Consider the following 27795-nt stretch of genomic DNA (forward strand, 5'->3'; position numbering starts at 1 on the left):
GCTGCATGATCAGCACCTACATCACCTTTCTCTTCTCTCTGCATGGAGGTCAATTTACCAAAGGCACAGGGGTAGAGAAAGTGCTATCATACTGCCTTTTACCACAAAGGCATCACAGGAAGTGATATCTCATGTCCTTTGACCCTGATGACATCATAGAGAGTGATACAGAATGCTGATTGATCCTGATGACATCACCGAGAGTGAAAAACTAAAACTAAACAATCGTAAGAATAATAACATAGCAAAAACGCTAATCAAGGAGATACAAATCTATTGTTGCCACCTACATACCATCAGCCCTCCACTTTGTTTCCTCAGCTCTTTTGTACCCAATAGCCATTACTATACAGAGGCACCAGAGGCACTCCCTTGTGATGCCCTCTGCTGTTGTGCGCCACTCATTAACGCACTGAACAGTGCCTTGGTTACAGGGGCCCCAACAAAATTGCAGGGGAAAGCCCTGACTAGCAAATTGCAATACTTTGAAGTGAGACTGCCTCTCTCTAGCCTCCTCCCCTGAAGCCTCCTCCCTAATTTATTTCACATCAGCCTTTCCTCTCTCTTCATCCTTCCATTAGCCTTTGTACCACCTTCACTTCATCCTTTCACTCTCACTTTTACTTCTGGGTCTTAAAGTACTCAAACGCTTAGTAGGTTGTTTGCACTACATAAACCCCCTAAAAATGTAGACTGTACATGTAACTTCTAAAGTGGACTCCCAGCACCTCTGACTCTGCCCCTCATCCTTTTGATGTTGATAATTGAACACCACTAAAATAGGAAGCATAAACAGGTATTATTTACAAGGCGTGAAAGAAGTAAGAGTGTTGTACCAAAGAATATATAAAAATTGGGCTATTATTATCGCCCTCAGTTGTTGTCCTTCTATTCTCCCCTCAGGGCTTCCTCTGCTCTTTAACCTTCTTACCTCAGCCCCTCCACCATATCCACTAAGCCCTTCTCATTCTTCTCATTGCCATGATACCTTCGCCTGTCACTCATTCTTCTTATCAGTCTTTATTGTCCCCAGAGTTCTTTTCCCTCGCTTTCTGCTTTTTATCTCTTCTATATGTTTTCTCTACTCACCTTTTCACACTCCATTTCCTTCCACCGAACCTGTGGTTCCATTTCCTGACTGTTTGCGCTTTTCCGCTGTTTCTTTCTCTCTTGGTCATCACTTTTAGGTCCTCATGTGATATTTCTCAATTTGTTTGCCTTAGTCCTCCTTCCTGCTTTTCTAAGCCTTTGTATTTTCACACTCCATTTCTTCACCTTTAATCCATCTAATTTCTTACTTTGACTCTTGTCCTATCTCCCCCGTCCTCCTTCCTTTTCCGCAAACAAAAACAGTGACTGAACTGTCCACTGATTGTGCATTCTTGTTCTCAAACCTGTCCTGTGCCTCTCAGTACAGATAGGGGATAGGGAGACTGTCCTGGACCAAACAACCCTCCAAGTAGTACATGTCCAGACTGTGCACCTAGAGCTTGAGGAATTCTCCCTCAGTTCCATATATGAATCCCAGGCTGTTCATCTGCAACGGTTAAACTCTGCAGTACAGAGGCGAGGGAGGTTTTTGTTTTTTTAACATATATGCTAAAAAAGGTACGATTTTAGCAGATGCACCCAACGTGCTCCCAACCTTAAAAGAATCTGGACCCAATCACAAAGATCATACATGGGGCTGTCTGGGACCTGGGAGATTTTAAAGTTGTATTGTGAGGTGACACCAAGGGTGATCAGGCCAAATGTTCACATCTACAATTTATAACTGTTGAAATCATAAGCCCACCACCAAGCAAAATGTCTCTGTACTTGCTGCTACCTCTGGTTGTCCCCAAAGCATATCCGTGCTCCACTGTTGAGCTCACAATCTACAACTCCGCTGTTCCACAACAAGAGATGCACACCTATGGCCTGTGCAGTGAGACAGGAAACTTGGTTTGCATATTGATGACAGGCTTCAGAGTAGAGATCTCATCACTCTGGGAGCTGAAGGGGGACAGCAATTGCCATCACACTGACAACTAAAGGTGGTCATCATCCTCACCCTCAAATGAGTAACACTTGCTCCTACTAATAGCTGCAGAATCTGAGATTCAAGACCCTCTCATTCAACTTTCCTATCAACCTACAAAACATGCAGCCTTATGTGGTCAAAGCACAGAAAGTTTGATTGTTTAAGGCTCAACATCTACAACTGGGCATCTCCGAAACGGAGAAAAAATGCCAGCTTAAAATGTGAAATTGGTAGGAGTGGGAAATTAATCTACTATGTTGACTGAGCAAATATAATCAGATAGTTTAAAGTGCTCACTTGCACATAATACTAGTGACATATAATTCATTTTGGAGCCAAACACAGCGGACATATTATAGCCAATAGTGGGGATATACTACAAGTCTGTACTAGAGGCTCGGACCCAGATATGGACACGATAAAAGCATATTCTTGGGAGTGGTCACTGGATGCCCAGGGCCATGCATTTTTCTTCCACGATTTAGAAGATTCAATTAGTGTCTATCTCTTTCTCTCCAGGCATGAGTGGGTAATTCACAGGTAAGAATCAGATGTGGTAATAGCCCTCAAGTATTAGATAGGTGGAAAATAATGACAAAGTGTGGTTACAATACTACTGTATCATTTTTACATATTGCTGTGTTTCTTATGCAGTAAAAATATATTTCACACACAGTTTTACTGCTATGCCTTTAATGTTTGATCACAGTGCTAAGTAAGCACTTCACTACACAACAAAAATCTTTCCAGACTATAATCTGACTCACATGTTCTTCTCTACTATCAATGTCTGAAACAAGTGGCCTCTCTACATTAATTCACCAATATTATACATTTCAGAGGCTGTTACGGTTAATATGTGTGCTGCCAATGAAAGCATCTGCTTATCAATTAGATGCACCAGAGATGCTAGGGCCCTAGTTAAGTGATCTGGATTACAGTGGCAAGGACAAAGGTTTGTCACACATACATTTACAAGGTTTTTCCACTTGTCACCATTAATATAATTTTACCCACTGCCTGCAAATACAAGCCAGCCTACTCCAGCACCTTTCAATTTGACCTTCAAGCTTGTGTAAAAATAAGTCACAAGAAAACTTTTGATCCATTGCTGACACGTTTTGTGTTATTTTCTTGTAAACTGATCCAATCCACGTCTTTCAGATAATGGATTCTCCAGTTTATCTAAAGAAGTTGATGTGATTCCATACTCACAATATTATGCAAAGTGGCAGATTCAGTATCAGAGTGAAGGTGTGAGGATAACCTAATATCAATTGACCTTAAATTTCCATGTATTGACAACCTGTGGTGTCTAGGAAATAACTGGGTGACAGTGTTACAGTGGCCCAAAAATACAATACAGATTCATGAAATTTGTAGCCTGTATGTGTGTTCAATATTCCTTTCTGATAATAAGAGAACGAAAACAGAAAGTGGGCTCCACAATCACTGAGGAAGTGTAACAGCTATTACCAGATGACTAATCAAAGAGAATGGTTGTAAGAAAAAATGATGTCTCATCAACAAGGGCTGTTGAGGGTTGCAAGAAATGATGAAGGAGGTGAAAGGCCCCTCACTGACTCAAAAGTTATTTAAGCATTAAGGACAGCTCCAGGAAGAACACACACGTCTACTGATTCAGAAAATGAATATGTTGATCTGTGCCTGAATGTCGGAAGTGATGTCCACTTGGTGAGGTATGGTTTGGATAATAAAAAAGACGATGATTTCATAAGAAATGTTTTTCCCCCACAGGTTCTTCCATGATTAACAATGATTTAGTGTTACAACGCTATCAAACTTTTAAACATTCTGAATTAGAAAGTCACTATATCTTAATATTACTAACAATACTACGTTATGCTATGTCATGTGATTTTATATTTTATTTAGGAACCACGGCTTCCACGATCAAAGTGTGATAATCAACATGAAACACAGTCATCTCTTCCTACTTGTTTCAGATAACTATAGTCTTCAGTGGATCAAAATGCCAGATGAATTCTCATTATGTATGTTTAGCATTTTTCCATATAGTTAGTACCGGGGAGTGCGAATTTGTTAGATTTTCTCTCCCTATTAATACTCGCTATACAATTATTTAAAGTGTAGGAACTCAGTTTCCCTAAATGCAAGTTGTGAGATCTATTACTTTAAAAAAACAGCTTCATCAGTAAATGTACGTGCGATCTTGACCCATCCTAAGATATGTGAATGCTCTGAAGGACTCACCAGTTGCTTTTCCACGTGTGCCGGACATGAGGATCATGAATACCGTGCTTGTCCGCCTGCTCATCCAGAAAGTCGAACATGTATTTTATGGCCAGCGGCAGGGCGCTCCCACGGTGCGCCGTGCTGAATATCGTCTCAAAGAGGTCATCCACAAACTTCTGTAGAGTGCCCTGTAGGGGAAGAAATAAAGCACACATTGTTAAAGCTTATCAGAATCCGAGAGCTAGAATGGGCAACAGTGTCAGTGAAAGTTAGCAGTGTCTCAATGGAAATCAAGAATGTGAATAAGTATAAAGTTATCCTTTTAGATGCATTATTTAGCCTGCGAAATCATTTCTATGACTTAAAAAAAACTTGTATTTCCCCGAAGCTTAGTGGATGAATCCACTTAAACTGTGGGGTTTTTACTCGGGAATAAATTAACTAATTAGAGATCTGTTACAAACTGTAAGTTTATGATTGAAATAGTAGGCAGAAATAATGACAAACATTTGGGACCAAAGGATTGTTGGTGTATTTTGATAATCGTACAGCTAACACATGCAGAATATAATATAATTACACAGAGCAGAAATTGGCCAATGATGGAAACTACTGGCTACATATTCTTTTACTAATTACAAAATTACTTTATAGTTTTTGAGGAAAAAAGAATCCAAATGACACATAATGCCTTCACTTCATGTATATGTCTTGCAGACAAAAAAGGCAGCCATGGACAAAAGGAGCTTAACCACAAAACATGTTAAAATATTATGAACTTTCTAACATATAAAAGTCTTCCTCTCAACGTGATGTCATTTGCACATGGATGAAGCCTCGCAATTAGCTCTGTTTGCAAATACAACTTCAACATCTAATTTTGAACTTGTTCTTATTTCTCAGGTGTTGTGTGTTGGTTAGTGTTTGATCAGAGATGTGAATATTTTTAGTATCAGACTATGGGCCTCATTAGGAGTGTGGTGGTCTAACCGCCGCAGACCCGGCGTTAAAGGCTGCTGCATTATGAGTCTTGCAGTTTGGCCGAAGCCAAACTGCTGCAACGCTGGTAGTCCCTCTGGTCTGGTCGGACTACTGTGGCCGGCGGCGAGCTCCTGCAGGCCAGCGGCAGGCCTAAGACCGCCGGCTTTATTAGAAGGCAGCAAAATGCCAGGCTTTTCGCCATGAAAACCCTGGCTGTAACGCACCAGGAGACAGGAATCCCCATTCCTGTTGCCGGCCCACAACCCCCAACTGTCCACACACTTGCAAACACCCCCCACCCATCCACACACATCCACACACTTGCAAACACCCCCCCACCTGCCCCCACACATTTGCAAACAACCTGACCACCCGTCCACACACTTGCAAACACCCCCCACCCGTCCACACACTTGCAGATACACCTCCACACTCTACTGTATGCATACATACAACCACCCCCACTCGCTCTCACACTGACATACATGCACCCCCACTTGCTCTCACACTGACATACATGCACCCCCACTCGCTCTCACACATAAGCACCTCTCCTCCGCATTCATACACACCCCACCCACTCCGCATTCATACAGATATACATCCCCCTCCGCATTCCCAAAGATACACATCCCCCTCTGCATTCATACACATACACATCTCCCTCTGCATTCATTCAGAGACTTCCCCCTCCACTAACCCATACAGTTACACATGCATGCACACCCATTCCGACACACACACACACACACACTCGCACACATACACGCACAGACATGCACCTGCCACTCGTGCCCTTTTCGTTCGCTCCACCTACCTGTCTGGGCCGCACAGCAGCCCACATTGAGGTGGTCATCCTGGAGGGGTGGATGTTGGCACTTCCACCGTAAATGCTGCAGCGGTGTGCAAGGACCCCCATACCATATTACTAATTGTAATATGGCGGCTGAGTCCTTGCATTGTGGCGGTGGAACGCCCTCTCTCCTGCCCTCAGCCAGCCCGGCGGGGTCAGGTTTGCGGCTGTAATCTGGCGGTCTTCGGTCTCTGACTCGTAATACGGCAGTCGTGAGAACGCCGACACTGGCAGTCTTTTGGCGGCCACCAGCATGACAGTCTTTCAAAAAGACCACCAATGTCATAATGAGGGGCTATATCCTTTTCCCAATGAAAGCATGGAAGAGGATGAGAAGATCAAACAGAGGAAAAGAGGCTAGTTTCAGAAAATAACTGAGCTTAGGTATTAACATTTAAGCAGATGGAGAATTGATCTAAAAGGGATCCATTATTTACCATTTAGAGATGACAAAAACTCAAAAAGGAATCTTTGTCTTTCAGAAGATGGATAAATCAGGAAGTAGACTCTATGCATAGAGTTAGACAAGAAAGATAAGCACTGTTTAAGAAATGCTGTCTTGTAACAGATGGCGAAGTGTGTCTCAACAGGTGGTGTATTTTAGTAGTAGGAGCAAAGAGTTCACACAAGAAGTGTAACTTTTTCAAATATTGTCCTACTGAATATCGAGGCTAAGAATATTGAGATACAAGAATGTTGTGGACAAAATATTGACCAAAATATTTAAAGTTAAATACATATAGAGGAAGGCTAGATTTACAATACCCAACCCACATCTATGTATGTTGATATCATCAAGGTACGTATATGAAGAGTTAGGTTTAGAAAATCTATACTTATTTTTCGATATTTTGGATTTGGCATTTTGCCCTTGATATTTCAGTACCTCCATATTATAGCTTTAACCTTCAGGGGACATATCTTTTCCTAGAGGTAGTAGTGTGAACTGGAGCTTGCTGAAATTTTAGGTGTGGAGGAGAAAACAACAAGACCAAACAAAGAAGTAACACAAGAGGAAGACAGCCAGGTCAAGAAGTATTTTCTAGAAGAGAATAAAAAGAAGTGTGATAGAATTGTCATGTCTGAGCAAAGGATTGAGCTGAAGCCGCAAATATGTACATTTTACAAATGCAGAAGTGAACAGAAACAGGTACATGTGACTTTAAAAAAAAAGGGTGATACGGAGTTAAGCAAGAGATATATACTTTTAGTGACAGTTAAATAGAACCTGAACAGGAAATGTAGTAATTTCAAAGAGGAAAAAGGTGAGCTGAGAAAGGAAGGATTCTCCTATGGTAAAGGGTGAAGTAACCTATGGATTAGAACCATAAGGCCCTCAATGGAACAACTAGTTCTTACTACTAACAGAGAGATATTTTTACTGACTCCCTGCAAGGACAGCCATACTTTAAGTATGTCTGCATTACTAAGGCAAGTTGAACCACAATCTTATTTCGTTGTACTTTGGTATTACAAAGATTGTGCATGCAGAAGTTGGTTCTATTCTCAAGCTCGTCCGTAACCATTTAACATTACTGCCAACAAAGCTTCTTCAGTGTTCAAAATGCCAAAGTGGCTACACTTTCACATGACAGTGGCTGGAAGTTGCCAATTTGCGCCGCCTACACTGGAGCGTTTACAGGTTGGAAAGTCAAGTGGAGCAAGCAACTAAAATGTCAGATATTTCATTTCTCACTGAGCAAAGCCTGAAATGATAGAATCAGCCATTTGCTAAAATTGCCCATTTATGTGTCTTACTGACACCCACGCTGAGGCACAGTCTGCCACCAAGAGGTCATCTCTCCTGTCAGTCAGCTTTAACCTCTTCATTTGGTTTCTTTTCTGTGTTACACTTATTTCTGCTCAGTGCTCAACCTTCCTATCTCCTGATCTCTATTTTGTGCTCCCTCGTTTTTGCCCCCTACATTGTATCTTAACATGTCTTTTTTCTTGCATTATTCTTGCACTCTTATTTTAGTAATAAATTCATCACTACTTAATAATCTGGCAACCTAATTGAATTATGTTTACAAAATGGTTAACTAGGTGTGCTATTCCAGCTAGAGGTCTGATCTTGACCAAACAGCAACATCTCAAAATAGCTTGTACACACCAAGACGGCATGAAGTAGAGTTTTCTCTGCCTCTTCCTTTACTGCCAAAAGCACTAACTTGTGAGTTAGACACTAACCATTGAAAAAGTAGGTGATCTGTACGTCACTTAATTTATTTCCGGTTAGTTTCAGAGGAGGTTGTTCCACAGGGTAAAGACATAATGAACATGAAACCTACCTAGATGACACACTTACAAAAAGCTGTGCTCCTTAGACCGTGGTAGCACAACATACAGCTTCATGGTTTTAAATCTAACCAGGCAGTGCCATGCTTGCATGTGAACTATTTTACTGTTTAATTAGTATGTGACTAGATGTTTCTGCTTCACTATTGCTTTTTTTTTTCTTGGCATTGCATAACAACACATATTCCAGAATGCCCTTAAGCAGAGAAAGAGATCACCACTTGGGAGAAGGAGTACAAAGCATGCTTCTTTGAAATAAGAGGGGCCTGAGGCAGAGAATGGCATATAGTAGGCATTGTTGGTGTACATTCTGGGTACCTTGGTAGCTAGTAGTCTTGTTAGGTAGATCTCTGACACCATCTTACTACCCCGGTCACCCTCCTTCTGGTCCCCATGTTCGTGGTTCTTCACCAGGTGCCAGATTTTGACCCCACTCTCCAGGTCTGGTGTTATCATTGGGGTGCGGGACCGCAGGCTGTCTGGACTCCCTGTGTACCGGATCATATTCTCTGAAACATAAATCAAGCATTGTCAGCTAAAGCTGGATGGCGAGGGTTCATACAGAAATATAGCTTTTCTTACTCTTTGGACAAGCTTTGCTAAGAAGTATCTTTATTCAATTTACTTTGTTGACACCCTGAAACTGACTGATGGGAAACATCCAAAACAAACCATTTAATGTTCCTTTTGAATGTGGTGAAGAGAGGCCTCTTATCCGTTATATGATTATATTTAATAAACGTTGCATTGTTTTTTGATACATAAACTAAACTGGTTGAACCTATTTCAGATGTGAATGCTTTTTAAAGGGGAAAGGATCGGGGTAGGGTGGTAATGTGGTAAGGAACATAGACTTGCATTCTGGAGCTAGGCTATTATTAGAGGAGCAACACTTTTCCCCTCATAATAGTACAATGCATGTTGGTGGAGGAAAGAGGGCTCATTATCAAAGGATCAATTTCAATAATTTCCCCCAAAAGGCTCCTAGGGCCATATGTACAAAATACATTTGCATTTCTCAACGTGTCGAATCTCAATTTCGGATCATTAAGAAACGCAAAACACCTTTATCATATGTATAAAGAGCTCTGAGGTGTCCCAAACTGTGATTACTACCCAGTAGAAATTGCAATTTGCGAGTACCAAATAGGAAATAGCAAATAGGAATTTCCTATTTTTGATTTCCTAAGCATATGTGCATAGCATTTCATAAATGCAAAATGGGCATTTAGGAAATGGTATTACCATTGAATCCAATCCGATGGTAACCATGTGCAAATTCAAAAAAGGCACCCAAAGTGCACTTTGTGCAGTGTCTTGAAGCATTCCCTGGCCCAGAGGGCAAAGGAGCACTTTTCAAGAGCTCCACCTTTTCTTCCCTCATACGTAGGAATGATTTTGCATTTCCTAAACACAGATTTTCTAATAGCGATTGTGACTCTGTAGGAATCTCAATTAGGAAATCAAAATAATCTTATATTTCATTTTGCATTTCCTAAATGGCAATTTCTTAGGATTTGATACTTAGCAAATGCAAAATGGAACTTTCCTACATATGGCCCCAAGTCACTCCAAAATTCACTATGTTTGAGCATTTGCTAGTCCAGAAGGCCCAGAAGGAGCATGCACCCAAAACGTCTGCATAGAAAAGCTACTGACAATCAGTAAGGTAAAACTCTTCTTGAAGCACACACAAAATGTGTAAGAGCTTAGTAGAGGGTACTCGACATCCAATGTAAACCTACTTGCATTCTAATTAAAGTGACATTTTAATTCCACCAGTTTTGCAAAGGTGACCATCTTGAGAAACATAAGCTGCAAGTGAAAACTCAAACAGCAATTTGTGATGGATGATTTTTTTTTTTTTTTAGAAATCTCTTGAGAAAAAGTAGGTTTTGGAAGTTTTCCTCCTGCAAATTCAACTTTATTGGGATGACTGCTCCTACAACATTTTGGAGTAACTGGAGAAACTTACAAAAGTTCACAAGGTTGGCAAGGGACAATTTAGCATCCTTAAGCTCAATAAAGAATAGAAGAAAGAGGGTATAAGTATGAGACATTTATGTGAGTGTATAGTATAACTAAAATAATCACTGTGTGGTAGTGCTAGGTCGGATTAGCATGCAGAGGAGCACAGAAATGGGACACATCAAATCAAAAAACAGCTACACCAAATGATTTTAGTTAATTACTAAAGGTAGGAAGAATATATTTTCATCAGATGCAACACCGCAAATTTCGAAACGCCACAATTAAGAGAATATCAAGGTATGAACAAGCATTTGCAATGCAACCGGTCTCACGTTTGCTTGAGCTAGAGCATTGTAAACTCCTAACAGGACTTTTCTTGCCACAGAAATTAAAAATAAAACAGTTTCACATAACTAACTGGACTTTTCTTGCCATATAAACTGAAAAGTAAAAGTTTCACATAAGCGAGCTGACGGCCGCCATCCTTTCAAAGCAGACACACAAACGGAAATAAACTTTCGCTCGTAGTGAAACCTATAGGCAAAAGTGCAATTATCTATGTAACTGGCAAAAGTGCAATTAACTATGTAACAGGTCAATGTTATGCAAAGCGCTCGACTTCTGCCCAGCGAGATCGCACTGCGAAAAAACAGAAAAAGTCGCCCAGAAACCGGATGAGCCTCCTATGTTTTCGGTACTTGGTAGCCACGCTCGAGGAGGGCTAAACACCGGAAAAGGCATGACTTCTGCATGCCTTTCACTAATGAAAGCAATCAGATTATAAAAGGCAAGCCCACGAACCAACGAAAGACACTGATGTGACATAGGCGTAGTTTGAAGCCCAAAGAGAGATTACAACAGGGGTAAAAAAAATTCTGATTCATTTAAAGTTTGCATTAAAATCTCAAATTTCATCAGGGGGTAAACATTGTTTTGAAAACAAGACAAGCATGCCGGATTTTCAACAAATAAGTAGCAGAAAACTATATGCAGCTCATAACATTTTAAATCCCCATTCAGAAAACTGAAGGATGTTAAGCTAAGAAAATGTGGAGGCTCGTTAATCAATACATAATTATTCTGTCTCGAATGCTTCATATTCGTTTTTGCACGACATTTATGGTAAGATTGCAATCTCCTACTTATCAAACCGGCCAGTGTGCTTTTAGCCCCAGAGTAACAATAGCACAGATTTTACTATCTTACAGTGAGATCGAAATAAAAACAAAACGCTATCAATCAGCTTTTCTTTGTATGTGTGCGCTCCTCTCAATTCTGGAATCCACGCCACAACACTACATTAATAATGGATCAAACCGAAATCAGGACACAACTAGGGCCGAGAGTCTCCCTATTTGACAACACAAAATGCATGTGTTGTCCTGACTTAGGTTTAAAAATGTTCAGCATAAAATAAATCTATTTCCATGAAACTGCATTAGAGAAATCCAAGTGAACCTCTGCCTACAAAATGACTTCTGTGATAAAACAAATATCATTGTGGTCTCAAATACAAGTTATGTGGAGCGGAATCCAACTCTAGAATTCCTTTCTGATTTATTATCAGTGCTACGATGTTGCCACATTAGACCCCAGTATACGAGTCAATTTCTGCCCAGGAAAGTCATTTTGGGAAAGGGATGCAGTGGAGACAGGACCTTTCCCCCATCCACCACCTGGTGTCGGATACAGGGACAAGGTTAGACCTGCATAACAAATACCTTAAATACTGGTTAGAAGAGCATTGTAATATCCCACATTGAGGATGCATTTCAAAGTGGTGACTCTGCCCTACCATCCCTCCTCACTTTCGCCCCCTACACAGATGTCGTGCAGACATTTGCCTCCTACTCGCTAAAGGTGACAAATGTCTGGTTTAAACCATTCAGGATTGGGAATGTGAATGGGAACATGCATTAATCTGCAAAGTGTTTCCAGGTCTTCACAGTTATTCTCCATTGGGTGGGGGGGTGGGGGATGTATCTCATAACAGAAGGTGTGCTGTGTGGAGATTCCTGCCGATATCAGAAATTCCAGCTGCCCAGAATCTGACTAGAGTTCCTCCAAACTACTAATCAGAACACTAGTAATCAAACTCAGAGGATAGTTTTCTGATATTGTGATTGTGCCTATCAGCGCCTTGAGCAGGGTATCCAGACACAGCAGCATGTTAAGCCGCGATCAATTAACAGTCCACTGTACAGTGTGACTCCAGTTTAGAGTTGGCCCACTGAGAAAAAGTGTGATCTACACTCTTAACATCTATACCAGCAGTTCCCAACCTTTTAACTTCTGTGAGATCCCACTTTATCATTACTGGAACCTAGGGACCCCCCACTGAATCATTATCGGACTCTGGGGACACCGCACTGAGCCATTACTAAAAGCTGGGGCCATAATCTGTTAATAATATTTTATTTTACAGGCAGTCATGGACCCCCTGAGGAGGTTTCATGGACTCCCAGGGGTCCCTGGACCACTGGTTGGGAACCACTGATCTATACTTCATGCCAGTGGTGATGTATTTTATTTTTCATGATATCCGCATACCCATATTTGGATTCAATGTAGCATTTGTGTAACCCAAATTTGTCTGAATGTTTAGTGATTTACCACAATGCTATCACTGAGTTCCTAAAGAAATCATCCAAGAATGTTCCTGTTTGAAATTTGATTACTGGCTGAGGGCAATGAAACCCTACTCAACCAGCAACCACAATTCGTGTCAGGGTGAAACACAAGCTACCCCAAATTAACCTGTGCGTTACCCTCTGCTAGCGTGGCACAAAGCAGTCAGGCTTAACGTAGAGGCAATGTGTATACTATTTATGCAGCACTTCAAACATGCATTAAGTGAAAATACAACACAAGAAAAATCCCACACCAATTTATTAAAATAGATGACAAAAATTGGAGTAGAATCAGAGATATGCAATTTTAAAGATTTAAGTGAAAATAGTGGCTAACAGCACAAAGGACCAACAGTGGTTATCTGGTTCCACCAGACCGGTACAAAGTCACAAGCATAGGCCGACTGTGATGAAGTGCGAGGCGGATACAAGGACAAAGTTAGACCAGCTTAACAAAGTACCTTAAATACTGTTTAGAAGAGCATTGCAAGATCACACATTGAGGATGCATTTCAAAGTGGTGACTCTGGGGAAGCTGCAGGATTGCGATGCAGAGTCCTCCGTATTCATTGAGAATGCCTTTGATGAGGAGCTTGTAATGTGAAGCCTGGCATCGAGAATGCATCGCCCATCAGCAATTCTGAAGGAGCTGCAGGGCTGAAATGAGGAGTCCTGATTCATCAGTGAGGATGCTGTTGATGAGGGATTTGTGATGCCAAGGTCTCCACTGAGGATGCTTGTGCAGTGGTGGTACTTCAGGTACTGTGAGCTGCGATGTCAGATTTGGTGTCAGGCAGGCTTCATGCTGCAGCAGTGCCAAAGTGGAAATGTGAGGACTTCCGTTGTATCCATTCTGCTCATAGGACCACAGTTGAGATGGCTGAGTACCTTCAGGCCCACTTCAAAGGGTTCAGGACTGGGGTTGCATTGCTCAGAGGGGTTGGGACTCACGGCAGACAGAGTCCAGATGCTCAGTTAAAGTTGTTTGAGCCTTTTCTGTCCCTGATGCTCTGTTTAGGAGGCCACCCAAGTAGCCCTTTGAGTCACTCTGGTGGTCCTAGGTTCAAGATGCAGGTCCAGTTCTTTCACTCAGGTGGCAGGGCAGCAGTCCTTCTGAGTCCTTCTTGCAGAGCAGTCCTTCTGATTCTTCCACAGATCCAGAGGTGAACTAAAGAGTTGGATCTGAGGGTATTATCACCTAATGCCAATTTCGAATTAGGAGGAGGTTCTGAGTGTTTCTACCTCCGGAGGTATTTGCAGTATCCTGCCTCCCTGCCCAGGCCCCAGCCTGTCTGGAGCACAAAACACTATGTGAAACACTTTGTGAGGGTGCTCAGGCAAGTGTTGTAGATGACAGCTCCTACATCTCATCAAATCAGAGATGACAACCTGAAACATATATTTTCTCTTTGTCTCACTGCCTTGGAGCAATTCACAAAAAACAGCTGCCAGCAACACCTATTCATGTGATCCAGAATACAAGACAACCAGCAGCAAATGGTTGGGACAAGAAAATGCCAACATTCTAAAAGTGGCATTTTCTGAATTATGACCTAAAATCTGACTTTACCTTTAAAGGTGATTTTTAACTATAGTTTATCAGAAGCCAAACATGCCATTCCGATCTCCTCCCAACTGAAAGTTATCACTTTTTACATATAATATGCTAATCCAATGTTTTCCTATGGGAGAGGTAGGCCTTGCAGTAGTGAAAAACAAATTGAAGAGTTTTTCACTACCAGGACATGTTAACATTAAAAGTACATCTCCACACGTTTAAATACACCGCACACTGCAATATGGGTTGTTTAGTGCCTAAATTAGGGGTGACTCATAAGTATTAAAAAAGAAGGTTTAGGACTGGCAAAAAGTTTATTTTGCTAGGTCGAAATGGCAGTTTAAAACTGCACACACAAGCTACAACAGCAGGCCCGAGACATGTTTAAAAGAGCTACTTAAGTAAGTGGCACAATCAGTGCTGCAGGCCCATTAAGCACATTTAATAAACAGGCCCTGGGTACATATAGTACCACTTTACCAGGGACGAACAAAAAATTAAATGTGCCAGTTGGATGTAAGCCAATTTTACCATATTTAAAGGCGAAAGCACAAGCACGCTAGCTCCATTTAACAGAGTCCTAAAAGCCATCAAAAATGGGTTCAGAAAACAGGAGGGTGAAAGCAAAATTTTGGGGATGACCCTGCAGATAGGGCTATGTCCAACAGTTCCCGATTGTGCCCAAAAATGCTGACAGAATTAACATTCAAACATTGGCTTCAAAAAGGTGTCAGATGTGACATTCAAAATTGGCCTTGCTCTAAAAAATATCCTACTTGGCCTAAGTGGTCAGTTATTTAACAGAATATGTTTGTACATTGGCTTCAAAAAGGTCTGCAATCTAACCACCACAATGTCCCTGATGTAGCTGATAATTATCCCTAGTATGGCATCCAAAGTGTTGTTTATATTGGATCTGCAGTATGCCTCTCAGGACATTAAAATCTTCCTAATCTAACCTAAGAAATGGCCCTATCATGGAAGAATGTACCCGTGTCTGTTCACTATGGATTCTCACGTTCAGGCTAAAGGGTATGGTTTCAGAGGCTGTGTAGCCACAGTGTGGACCACTGCTGTGGCTAGGTGATGGCACTCTAACCTCCACTCCCCAACCCCCCCATTGCTGACATCATTTACATAGTTTTTTATTCAGTAAGGATTTGTGGAACCACATGTAGCACTAAAACAAGCAACACATAGGTGCCTTAATTAAGATAATTTGATTTTCATGCTGAAAAAGTAAAAACTACCAGAAATGATTTATTTACCCATTTAGGAGTTCTGAATAAGTGCTTACTTTCATCATCCAACTTCAGAATGGATAGTCACACATTTCTATAGATTGCATTGCATGAAGAATAACCTTTTCAGCGATGGATGATCAGAATCATTGTTAAGTTGGCAGATAGGCATTTCTTGTTACCTTTGAACTTCTCCCTGACACTGTGCTTCCAGTAGTGACTAACACTATTCTAATTCACTCCTCGCTGTAAGAAATTAAAGTCCCAGTGGCACTTCAAATTGCCTCCTCAACATAGCAACTTTAATTTTTCATGTGATTCTGAGACTAGAGACCTCATCTGTAGTGAACTCCTGTGCCACTTCCTATACATCAAAACTCACATCAGCATTTCTCTATTAACGAGAGCAATATGTCAAAGTATATCCCCATAATTATTTTAAAATTGTATTAATCAGATTAGAATATTGGAATGTTGGGTGCTCCATTGAAGACCATTAAGTGGTTCAGGGCTAATAATAAACCTTCTGCTCCAACATTTTATTGTTTGTCTTTCTATTTCTCCCTTTTTAATTTATAACCTTCTTCCCTTGGTGGGTGTGTAAACTGAACAACACCCACATGGTGTCAGATATTTCACAACATGACAAATTGAAGAACGGACTTTCCAGCACAGCCTGTCCAGCAGCCTAGTGTTTTCCCTTTCTGTCTTGAATCTGTGCTCCCAAAAAATGACTAGAATCTTGGGATGTTAGTGCCCTATTCAGATATCGCATTATTGTACCTAAAGTAATGGATTTAAAAGAGGGTGAAAGCATGAACTTCCAACTAGAAGCGAACATCTCAGCCATGCAGAAAACCCCAGAGGTCCTCTAGTCAATGCACCTTGGAGTGTTAATGAACAGCGCTTCTCAAGCCACGACCCACGCACGCAAGCGAGCAGAATGTGCTTATTGACTGAACTTCAGGAACAGTCATGTTTCATTATCTGAATCTCTAACAGCTCATTGTCTTTAATATATTCATAGGCTCACAATCTGCTTATTGCTTTTCAAATGTTAAAGGGCTCTCCTGAGAAATTTGGAAGATGCCAATCTCCGGGAACGAAGGTTTCCTGGCAGAGCCAAAATTTAAATAAAATTGGATTGTGAATGTGCCTTCAAAACACTTTAGGTGCAGCAAGGTTGTTTAGTGAAAAAATGAACTAAAGGTTAAGGATTGTTATCATGCAAACAGTATACTGTGACATCATGTTTACCTGTTAGAAGAAGGGAGCCAGGCAAAATAAGAGGATGAGTGCTTAATTAACACCAAAGTTTGTTAACTGCTTCAAGACACTGTGCACTTCTAACTGTTCCAGAGGGGATGTATTCTTCAGGTTCACATTAGGAATGTAATAAGACTAATGGCATGCCTCAAAACAAGGTCTGCAGTTCACACATGAAGTTGACTCCACGTGCAAAAGAATTTCAAGTTAGAACTTTGGATAAATTGACACGAGAAAGAGGTTGGGAACTTCTCCCATTGAAATCTCTACTGGGGCTTCCAGTCCAGAACACAGGTTAATAGTGTATGGCAGAGATGTTTTTTGTGGGATGAGAAACCTTTTCAATGATAACTTAGATGAGATCTCATGTTCACCTAATTCCAGACGTAATAAATCATACGATGAAAAGTTATTTGATCATGGTTAGTCCAAGTCAGATTTCAGAAAGTGACCTAAAAGAGGAGGTGTTTGTGACAACCTGGATCATCTCTATCAATGATGGGAGAAGGCATGTCCGGGAGGATGTGAGGCACCAGGTGGCTCACAAAAGTCATTCAGACCTTGGCTTACTTCACCAGATAACCATAGCAGAAGTGAATACTCTGAATAGGCAGAATATTGAGTCTCCAAGGAGTGCTTCTTGGCATCTCCACAGCACCCTTGAGATGTCTTAATATATTTCCATGTTAAGTGGTTTAATATATATAGTTTTAGACCTGCCCAAAATGCTGGACTGGTATAGGTTAATATTAGTTCACAATTAGACCTGTTCCTCTGAAATGATCCAAGGAGCCACACTGGAAGATGTCCAAGAACTGTGTGCTAGCACCATACTGTAAAAGGTATATTGGCTACATCTCTTGAAAAGTCAGGTCTAGGGACTTGAAACTACCTCAATGTTTTGTTATTTTATCTCATGCAAGAACCTTAAGAGGACATTCATTTTTATTGTGTGCGCTATTATTCAATTATACTGTACCTGACACAACCTTTATACCTCCTTCCATATTCTAGTCTGTAACTGCTTGACTAAGTCTCTCAAGAGAGTCAAGGAAATTTTGGAGGCTAAGTTTACACCTCAAACTAAATAACCAGCATTCTAGTCTCTAAGATACATCTGTTGCCTCACCTTTAAGAGTAAAATATATGCATTACAACCTCAAGGTTGTAGCACCTCATTGGCATAATCTAGCCCTTTCTGTAAGGTTTGACTAAATACATACAATGGTTAGAGCAGTGCTTCATTGAGCAGAGGGCTTCCTGTGCTCAGCACCAGCACTTAATTGTTAATACTGACACTTATGACAGTCTGCCACACAGTGGCGTTCTTTGTCGTATTTAGAGATGAGCACAACAACCGTTCTTTACTAATGCACCATACATTAACAATAACTAATACCTGTCACCCAAGCCATTCTTATAGCTTTGTAGGGGAGAGGGTGTTGAAATAGTCTGAATTGTCACATTTGTAGATGTGTGATGATTAGTCGCTGTGTTGGTACTGTCATTGCCAGTTACAAGTTAAGCACCAGAATAGAGTAGAAAAATATTCTAATCTATTCTCTGAGGATAAGAATAGGCTGAGGTTCGAGTAAGTAAATAATTACATATGTTTGGTGTTTCCCAAGGGATCCTAGAGGGTATAGCTGAGATCCAGCGGTAGAGCCTTTAGCATATTTGTAATCGTATTCCCCTTTGCTCTTACTAGAAACGTGAAAAATGCAGGCCCTCAGAAAGCTTGATAAAGTAGGTCACAGCGCAGTAACCACTGGCTATTTACTTTTTGGCCTGATGGCTCTCTCTGAATCAATCACCCAAACGCAGGCAGACTGCATCTCATTCTGTTCTGCAAATCATAGTAATATGCGAGCCAATTTCAAGTCCGATTATAAACTGCAATGATGTAATGGATGAAAATTGAGCAAATATTCCTAGGCAGGCGGTAGAGTGCAGAGGAGTGGAGTGGCAAGGAAAGTGTAATGAACAATGAACAGGGACATAACGGATTAGACATAAAGAAACAAATATACAAACAAATAAATACAAGGCAAAATAAAATAAAGAGGAGACAGTTGAGGATGAAAGAGAACAAGGTGAAATTAAAAGAGAATTAACTGAACATGTCGAGAAATTATACAAATATAGAGTGCTTGAGCTGGGGAAATGGAAAACACAAAGAAAAGGACAGAAATACTGAGGAAAAGGGAAAGAAAAACTAGAATGAGAAAATAGTAAGAAACATACAAACAAAAGTAGAATAGCCTAAAACTTATACAAAAAACAAGTAAATATGTAAAACGATGGGTGAAGTAAAACAGAATTCAAGAAATAAGAGCATGAGGGAAAGGGGAAAGAAAAAACGAATGGCAGAAAGAAAGGAAAAAAGAAAGGAGGCAGAGAAAGAAAGAAAAAAGCAGGCAGAGAAAGAAAGACAAGCATTTGGAATGCAACGGGGCTCGCGTTTGCTCGCGTTAGAGCCATTAGCGCTGTAAACCCCTAACCGAACTTTTCTTGCCACATAAACTAATAATGAAAAGCAAAACAGTTTCACATATGCGAGCCGATGGTCGCCATGAGCGTGAAGGAGAGACAGAAAAGGAAACAAGTTCACTTGCAGTGAAACTTATCGGCAAAAGTGCATTATCCATGTTACCGGCAAAAGTGCAATTATCCATGTAATCAGCAAAAGTACAATTATCAATGTAACAGGGTCGATGTCATGCAAAGCGCTTGACTTCTGCCCAGCAAGATCGTGCTACGCCAGGAAAAGATAAGATAAAGTAGTTCAGAAACCACCTGAAAACACCGAACCTCGTATGTTTTCAGTAGTTTACCGGTGCGCTCGAGGAGGGCTAAACACTGGAAAAGGCATGACGTATGCATGCCTTTCACAAATGGAATCAATCAATTTTAAAAGGTAAGCCCACGATCTAATGAAAGTGACGGGCGTGACAAGGCAGTGGTTAGAAGCCCACAGAGAGATTACAACATGGTCCAGAGCGCTTGCGCGCACTCAACCCTAAAAAAGGAGGCAGAGAAAAAAAAAGAGGCAGAGAAAAAGAAAAAAGGAGGCAAAGAAAGTAAAAAGGAGGAGGGAGGGAAGAAGGGAGGAAGGAAGGACAGGGAAGAAAAAGGAAAGAAAAGGGAAAGGAAAGAAAGGGAAGGGGAGTGAGGGAGGGAAGCAAAGGGGAGGGCAAAGGAGGGGGGAAGAGAAGGGGAAGGAGGAGAAATGTAGAAGGAGAAATACAAGTAGACAAAGAAATGAGGAAAATGGAAATACAAAGGAGGGAAAAGACAGAAATGAGGAAAGCAAGAACAGAACGAAAATCAGAAAAAGGTAAAACCACAGAGGTGGGTGAGGCTTAACAATTCTTAGCCTATGATTGCATGACACTTATGTCATCTCATTAATTCGTAGATCAGGGAAGCCAGAGGCGGATGAGGAATCTTAGGCAAGAAGCAGTCCCTAATCACTCTCCTAAGTCCCCGAAGGGAAATGCTAAAGACTCTATACTGCTACAGACAAGTTCAGACTACAGCATGATTGAACCTAAGGACTGGATTAAGTGAGCTAGAAGCTGGAAGCAGATGTCAGATTCTAGTATGGACCACACTGATCGCTGAAGGAATTGACAGATTCCCTGTGGGAAGAGATAGAACTTAACCTATATAGAACATATAATTACTGAGCCATTGACAGAGTGATGATATACTTAACACACCTTTACAAGCCCATGAATCTGACAACGGACTAAGTACTCTTGTGATATAATGTCAAGGGGTTCCAAGCTGCTAGTAAATTTCTGTCCTGGCACAAATCCTTTAAGTACGATATAGATGTCTTCTGAAGAAGGAAGCAGACACTGGGTAACCACCAGGGCCCAACATACTCCGGCACAGAGCCATGTTTTTTGAGAGAATATCGAGTTTTCTCAATTTGAAGATGATGAACATGCAGTACCACATGGGATGGTCAACATTAAATATATGTTATTCATTCACCCTATTATCCTAATTTTGGTCCACTGCCTAATGTGTATCATTGTTAAGATACTTACCCACTGCGTGCATTTGCAGGAATAAACAGGATGCATCATCTTTAGACATTAATGGCATTTTAAATATACCCTTCTCTGGGTTCAAACTCTTCCGGTGTTACAAATGTATTGATTTTTACAAAAGATGCAATGGCAGTTCCAGATACCAAGTGGCCTGAGACCTCCCCATAATATAACAATCAATAATTATAGAGGGGATATTAGGATCAATATTCAAGTGCGTATTTCATCTTTGGAACATATTGAACTGTAAGCAAATCCACCTCAGCCATGGTGATTTAAGACACACCTACAGCAATAAAGGACTGGCAAGGATTAAACCTAGGTATGAAAATCTGTGATTGGATACCACTATGTCTTAAGGCAGTACTCCTGCTCAGCTACTTCAAGTGCACAAGCCCACAACTTTAGCCTAGAGCATCAGGACTATATTCTCTTTCGAAAACAGTCAGAAAATTCCAGTTCACAGCATGTAAAAATTCTATTTTGCTTCACTGAAAGTTTTTTTTACAGAATTTCAGCAATTCCACCAATATAACAGAAATTGAAAATCAGTTATCAGCTAAGGAGGACATGCCAGATTGGAGTAGAAATGAAGTCGGGGTCACATAACCGAATAGTGATTCAGTGCACTCAGCCCTTTATGCTGCATGAATTTAATGCACTCTCGAGCAGAATGCACTTGTCTAGTGGAGATATTTGGCTCCTGGCTAAAATGAATACAGATAATTTTATCACGGAAAAGTTTAACCATGTGTAATGATCTACTTTATAATGGTTATTAACATCCAGCAGTGGAATGACATCTCCTACAATGTTTTAAAGGGTATTGCTAATGGTTCACAGAGACTCCTTGTAACTACCCCTAAGTGCTGTGTTTCTACAGACGCCAACAGATATTCACCAGAGTGAAAGATTATCCTAGACCCCGCACTATTTGTTCCCCAACCAGAATAGTACGGGGAAATAAAACCTCCATGAAGGTCACCGTGGGTTTCATTAATTGATTCTATGCATATTAATATCAATAAAGCGGAGTGGCTCATTTACATTATCACAAGCTGCCGCCTTGGGGAAACGCATCTTCAATGTTCTTAATTCATCTTTGCCTGGAGGAGCTGGAACAGAGGAGGCAATATCTAAGCTCAAGACGTTTCACCAGATTTATCTAGTGGCTTGAAATAGAAATTAGATGCTCTGTAATCTGCATACCCAAATTCAACATTAACTTAATGTTGATCCTATACCTCTGACTGCAATGCTCATGTCATTCTTCGGATGTCATTATTGGTTCCAATGTTTCTTAAGTCAGCAATGAGAATTCTGTGCTTTGCATAGAAAAAGACTCAGTTACCAGTCTGGCAAAGAGGCACTGTGAGATTTCACCGCATTCAAAGGCTTGGTTTATCACATGTTCTTAGGTCATTAAGCAGTATAGAGTCATCAAGTAGTATAGAATGGGTCATTAAAATGTGTTGATTGCGGCCTGCCAGGTTCACGATATGGGTCCTTTGGATGTTTGGTACTCTGGTGGGCACAATTTGTGTTAAGTCATTTTTCAGCACCAGCACCTTGTGTTTTCCTTTGGGTAATTTGACCAGAAGACTCCAGGCATTTTTTTGGCTGGAATGAGGGATAATGTGCAGAATTAGTGATATAGGACCTATTTCAACACACTTCTTGTTCCAATTTTTTTCCCTGCAAGAAAATGTTGGTAGGTATTATTTAAAGAAATGGGCACAAGGGAAAGCTGTGATGCGTGATATTACTGAACAACTCGCAATACCAGGCTAGGACATCCACAATGTTTTCTCAAGCCATGTTTTCCCATCGTAGTGGGAATAATTTGTCCACCTTAAAAAGACTAAGTTGCTCTAAACACCAGTTACTAAACCTTCTACCCCCAATTGTCAGACTTTTTGATCACTTGACTCTTGGCAGCCTAAAAACTTCACTATATCCTAGGGTGGGAACCTCTGTTCAATTTGGTTGTGATTTTTAGTTTCTTTAATTCTTGGACAGATTTGTGGATTCTTAGCTACCTGGGCTGAAGCTCAGACAGGTGTTATGCAGGGTCTCTGAGGTCAGAAAACAGGAGCACCTTGGGAAAATTGGTCCACTGTAGCATCCTATCTGACACCCATGACCCCTCAGCTGGAACAATTGTAACAAGGTTATAGGTTGAAAAGAACACTAGAGGCCAAAGAGCAACTGAAGAGTGCCGAGGACAGGCAACCTTTTTCGCATATAATCACATGGTCCACGCTCTTTGTTTTATATCACTTTACTGTGTAAGATTATAACTTTGTTTGAACTCACACCTTGGATCCATAAGCAGCAAGGACCTTTTGTTTTTTTGTTTTGTTCTTTATTTACTGCATTGCGTTCCTCTCTGCAAATAAAAGACCTACTATTTTCCGAAGACACCCTTCTATTGTCACAGTGGCTTTTGTTAGTATAGTCACTTGTCTCATAGTACTGGAGTGTCAAATCCAAAGTACAACCTGGAGTACGTTCTTGTCTACTTACTTCAAGGGTACAGATTAAAGAACTTGGTTATTCAAATGCAATAGTGCGTGTGACCTCTGGACACCATGAGTAAATGACAATGCCCAGCATGGATAATCCTCTGTGCAGTGGTAAGTTATTAAGCCAAATACATTCAATAACCCTAATGACAGCAGAACTTAAAATACTGATGTGCCATTTTAACATTGGTAGTAAAGAGGCTCTTTAAGTTATTAGACAGAGCATACATCTGGTTAAAATTCGTGTTTTTGCTGATCGAAGAACCAGTTTGGTTAGCCTTACTAACAAAAGATACCAGCCCCACATCTTCTCTTTTAAGATGCACTGGAGGTTACCCTGGTGGAGAACGGCAATCTTCAAATAATCTCTTTGAACACATCTACCCTGCAGATACTAAAACTACACCGAACAACAAAGATTCCTTTCCTGAAAAGGCTACTCAAAAACACAATGCACTTCAACAGCACTGAGTAGTGCTCCCAGAGGTAGAAGCTACAAAAAATATTTTTTCTCAAATAGAGAAATATCACAAAAAAATATTTCATAGAAATTTACCAAAAGAAAATATAAGGATAATGACAAAAGGAACGATGAATAAAGTGGAGAAAATATCTATTTGAAGTATATTTTAAGCTACTCCATGGAATCCAGGAAAGACAAGAGAGACCCAATTTAAATGTTTTCTTCTGCTTCAGTACCGTCAAATTCTGTTTGGCCTTCCACGGCAAGACTGCATTAGAAGGAATCCGTGTCAATGAAGAAGATGTTTTATTTGAGATATGCCTCAAACTGGAAGATAACATTGGCCCTGACATCCACAATCTGCTAGATTGAGACATGCAGGATGTGGTCCTGCCAGCCAGCCTGCTCCAGGCCGGGATAGTGCAATGAAATAGTTGCTGTCTCACCTCATTTCGATTTTGAGTGGATCTGTGTTCTGGTGCCTGATTAGCTTTTAGTGGTGATGTTTGCTGACAGGATGCCTGCATTTTGTATACACAAAACTCTAGAATGCATAGGCATAAACTTTCACACTAAGCAGCAAAGAAAGGAGTGGCCCTGACTCGAAGGGCCTTATTATAACTTTGGCGGACGGAATAGCCCTTCCGCCGAAGTCCCGACGGGTAGGTTGCCATCAGCGTGGCAGGCTCCCCACTGGTTTCTCGCTGGGTCAATGGGCGGAAACTCAGTTTACGCCCATTGGCCCAGTGGGAAACCGCCTACAGCTTTGTCTTTGGCTCATACTAGAGCCAGCAGCAATGCTGTAGTGCGTAGTGCACCCTGTCTCCCCCAGCCTTTTCATGGCGGTGTAACCGCCATAAAATCAATGGCGGAGAAGGGGGTCGTAATCCCCAGGGCAGTGTTGCTTGCAGCACTGCTCTGGTTGATTGGGACCACCAGCACCACCAGCACCGTCAGGCCATCGTGAAGTTGTAATCTGGCAGTCCGACTGCAGTGCTACCACGCGTCGTAATATGGCGCTCGGACCGCCGCATTGGCGGAAGTCCGCCCGCCACCACAACCCTGCTGGTCTGTAGACCACCAGGGTTGTAATGAGGCCCTAAGTCCCAAGAAAGGGTGTTCCAATTTCAGGACATGAATATGTCAGAGAGACAGATGCCACCGTTCATATGAGCTTGTTATTTTTAAGTGCCTGTAGTGTTTTAAACCATCATTTAGGGATTGACAGATGTGAGACATCGACCAAAATGTGACAACAAAGTCTCATTTTGCTCCAGTATTGAAACCCTTTATCCAGCACCCATCCGTAACAGGACTGCAGGATTTGGGCCTTAGATGATCTTTTTTCCTGTTTGTTCCTGAAAAAATGTCCCCAAGTCGCAGGAAAAAAACAACCTAAACATCAGGGATATTTGGATTTTGTATCAGAAACAAACCTCCACCTTGACGACGCAGGTAACATTACATGCCAACCTGCAGAGTGGGCCTCATATGGCGTTTGGTAGATAGATTATTCTGTCACAAATGTGCGATATAACCCATTCGCCTTTTTACAAGTGCATTATGTCCTGATGCACTTGTAATAAGGCAGAAGGGGTATCCGTACCTTTTGAATCATAGTATCCATCCACCAAACTATAAATCAGGCCCAAGTCTTTTCATCACCTGAGCTCTTAGTTAGTAGGAAAGAAAATGATACGCATACCAATTCAATGGCAATCATTTCATGATACACTAAATACCAGAGTCATCAACCAAATTTAAAGTTATGACATAATGGCTGCACAACCAAGTCTGAAGCAAGTGCATAAACTAATCACAAGCCAACACCCTGTTCTCCTCTTCGAAGATGACATAAAGGGCATGAAAATATCGAATATATCAGATTGCAGTCTCATTCAATACTTGGCCTCTCAGCAGATATGTACTCTGAAGTGTGCCACTTAATGTTAATAGGCCTTGTAGTTTTAGTGATTTTGAGAACGGCAAGCTCGGAACTGTGACAAAACCCAGAACTTCGAACCACCCTATGAACGAGAAGTGCTAACTTATATTCGCTCCTGATCTCTATTAAATGTGAATTTCTGTGCTGGGTTTGAGAGCCACTATCATCGTGTGCCAAGCTGCGGAGCCTTCCAGGCCTGTATTTTGAAGCTTATGTCACTCTGCATGACAAGCTGCAGAGCATGGTGAAAAGACTGTGTGCTTTTGGAAACAAAAAACAAGAGTGCCTAGCGCCAGATGTGCAGAAACGAGTGGGAGCAGATGTGTATCCCAATAAATGATCACATTTCTCATCATTTAGAAAGCAGCACTTACCATCTATGCCTTTAGCTCAGGGTGCAACCAAATGGGTTCAGAAACTGTCAAAGTGGATCAAGGCCAAAGGACTTCCCGAAATGAACAGTGCAGTGTGAAAAAGGGAATCATATGCTGTTGGTATTTTCATTTACTATTTCCGAAATTCCTAAAACACATCTGCATGCTGGCATGCTTGTGACATTATTAAAAGGGGCCATTAATCTAGAGCATGCCAACGGACTTGCCTAATACTGAAGTATTAATTTAATTTCATGTTATCATTTTATAAATTTGGTATATTGAAGGGAGGGATCCAGAATGATTATAGGCTGGAATTATGATGGGTGCTACAGCAGTCTGGTACAGTTAAAAACAAAGGAGGATACCTATGGAGTACTAATTAATCCGTTTCCTAAACAAGTCTACACGTTTCAGCCATAAGAAAGCACAGCTGGTGCGCCGGCTTTCAACAGGACTAAAGCATCTCTGACCTACTGAGTTTGAAAATCGGCTGGGTCGAAGTGCCACACTGGACCGGTGCATGAAATACATATTCACACTTTAAATTACTATGTACATTGACGAGTATTCATAGGTTTTCCTACAACTGGGCCTAAAAATACACCACAGTGATCAGGAGGAAGGGCAACTTCCTGCAGTAAAACATTCGGAGCTGCCTGTGATTTGACCTGCAGGATCCTCCTGATTCCGGCTAATTGTGGATTTTTAGTTAAAACCCATCCTGCTGCCGCAGGGCTCCTGGTTATCTGGTCTAGGATGTGCCATGGGTGCAACATCCTATGATGAGAAATACAAAAGGACTCAAAGTTTTATGCAACCTATTTCCTCTCAGGTATAATGTCAAGGATGGAGAAGGGAACAGTGACTGTGGCGGGGCAGGCCACGTATGCAGGGACAAGATGCCTGGGGATTCTGAGGACTTTTCTGGATCAGGTGGGTGAGTGGGTTCTACTGTAGGACTAGTTTGGTAAAAGGTGTATGGATCTGGATGGGGGGACTGCACCAGGACAGCTCAGGATGAAAGACAAAATTTCTTCTGCTCTTCACCAGTGTATTCTTCCTCAAAAGGAACAGTTTCCAGCTAACCCAAGGGGACACTAAATGTTCTCTCTTAAATTAACACGTTTCACACTTTCTACAGTTTGCAAGGTTTGAAAAACAATCTCAAGACATTACTAGTCAACGGACTTCACAACTTTCTACCAGTGCTTAATTTGTAAAAGGTTAAGTGCTAGGGTGCTTCCAGGGGGCCACTGCAACTTGTACCACCCTTTGCCTCTGCCAGCACAACTACTAACCATGACATTCCTACCACTTTGATAATTTAGACTATTCCAAGCCACTCAAAACTATAAGAATGGCATGGGCTGAAGGTATCATTCATTT

General features: G+C 41.2%; 1 protein-coding gene across 2 annotated transcripts in view; it reads right to left on the reverse strand.

The window, feature by feature from the left end:
* PLXNA4 (plexin A4) overlaps positions 1–27795 on the reverse strand; it is an 845630-nt gene that overhangs the window by 49757 nt on the left and 768078 nt on the right. For both annotated transcript variants that reach the window (XM_069229312.1, XM_069229313.1), the window contains exons 28-29: positions 8691–8881; positions 4259–4428 (exon numbers count right to left, since the gene is read on the reverse strand). In XM_069229312.1, coding sequence (XP_069085413.1) covers positions 4259–4428; positions 8691–8881 — 361 coding nt within the window. The remainder of the gene's footprint in view (positions 1–4258; positions 4429–8690; positions 8882–27795) is intronic.

This window comes from Pleurodeles waltl, chromosome 4_1, assembly GCF_031143425.1.
Source record: "Pleurodeles waltl isolate 20211129_DDA chromosome 4_1, aPleWal1.hap1.20221129, whole genome shotgun sequence".
Taxonomy (NCBI): Eukaryota; Metazoa; Chordata; class Amphibia; order Caudata; family Salamandridae; genus Pleurodeles; species Pleurodeles waltl.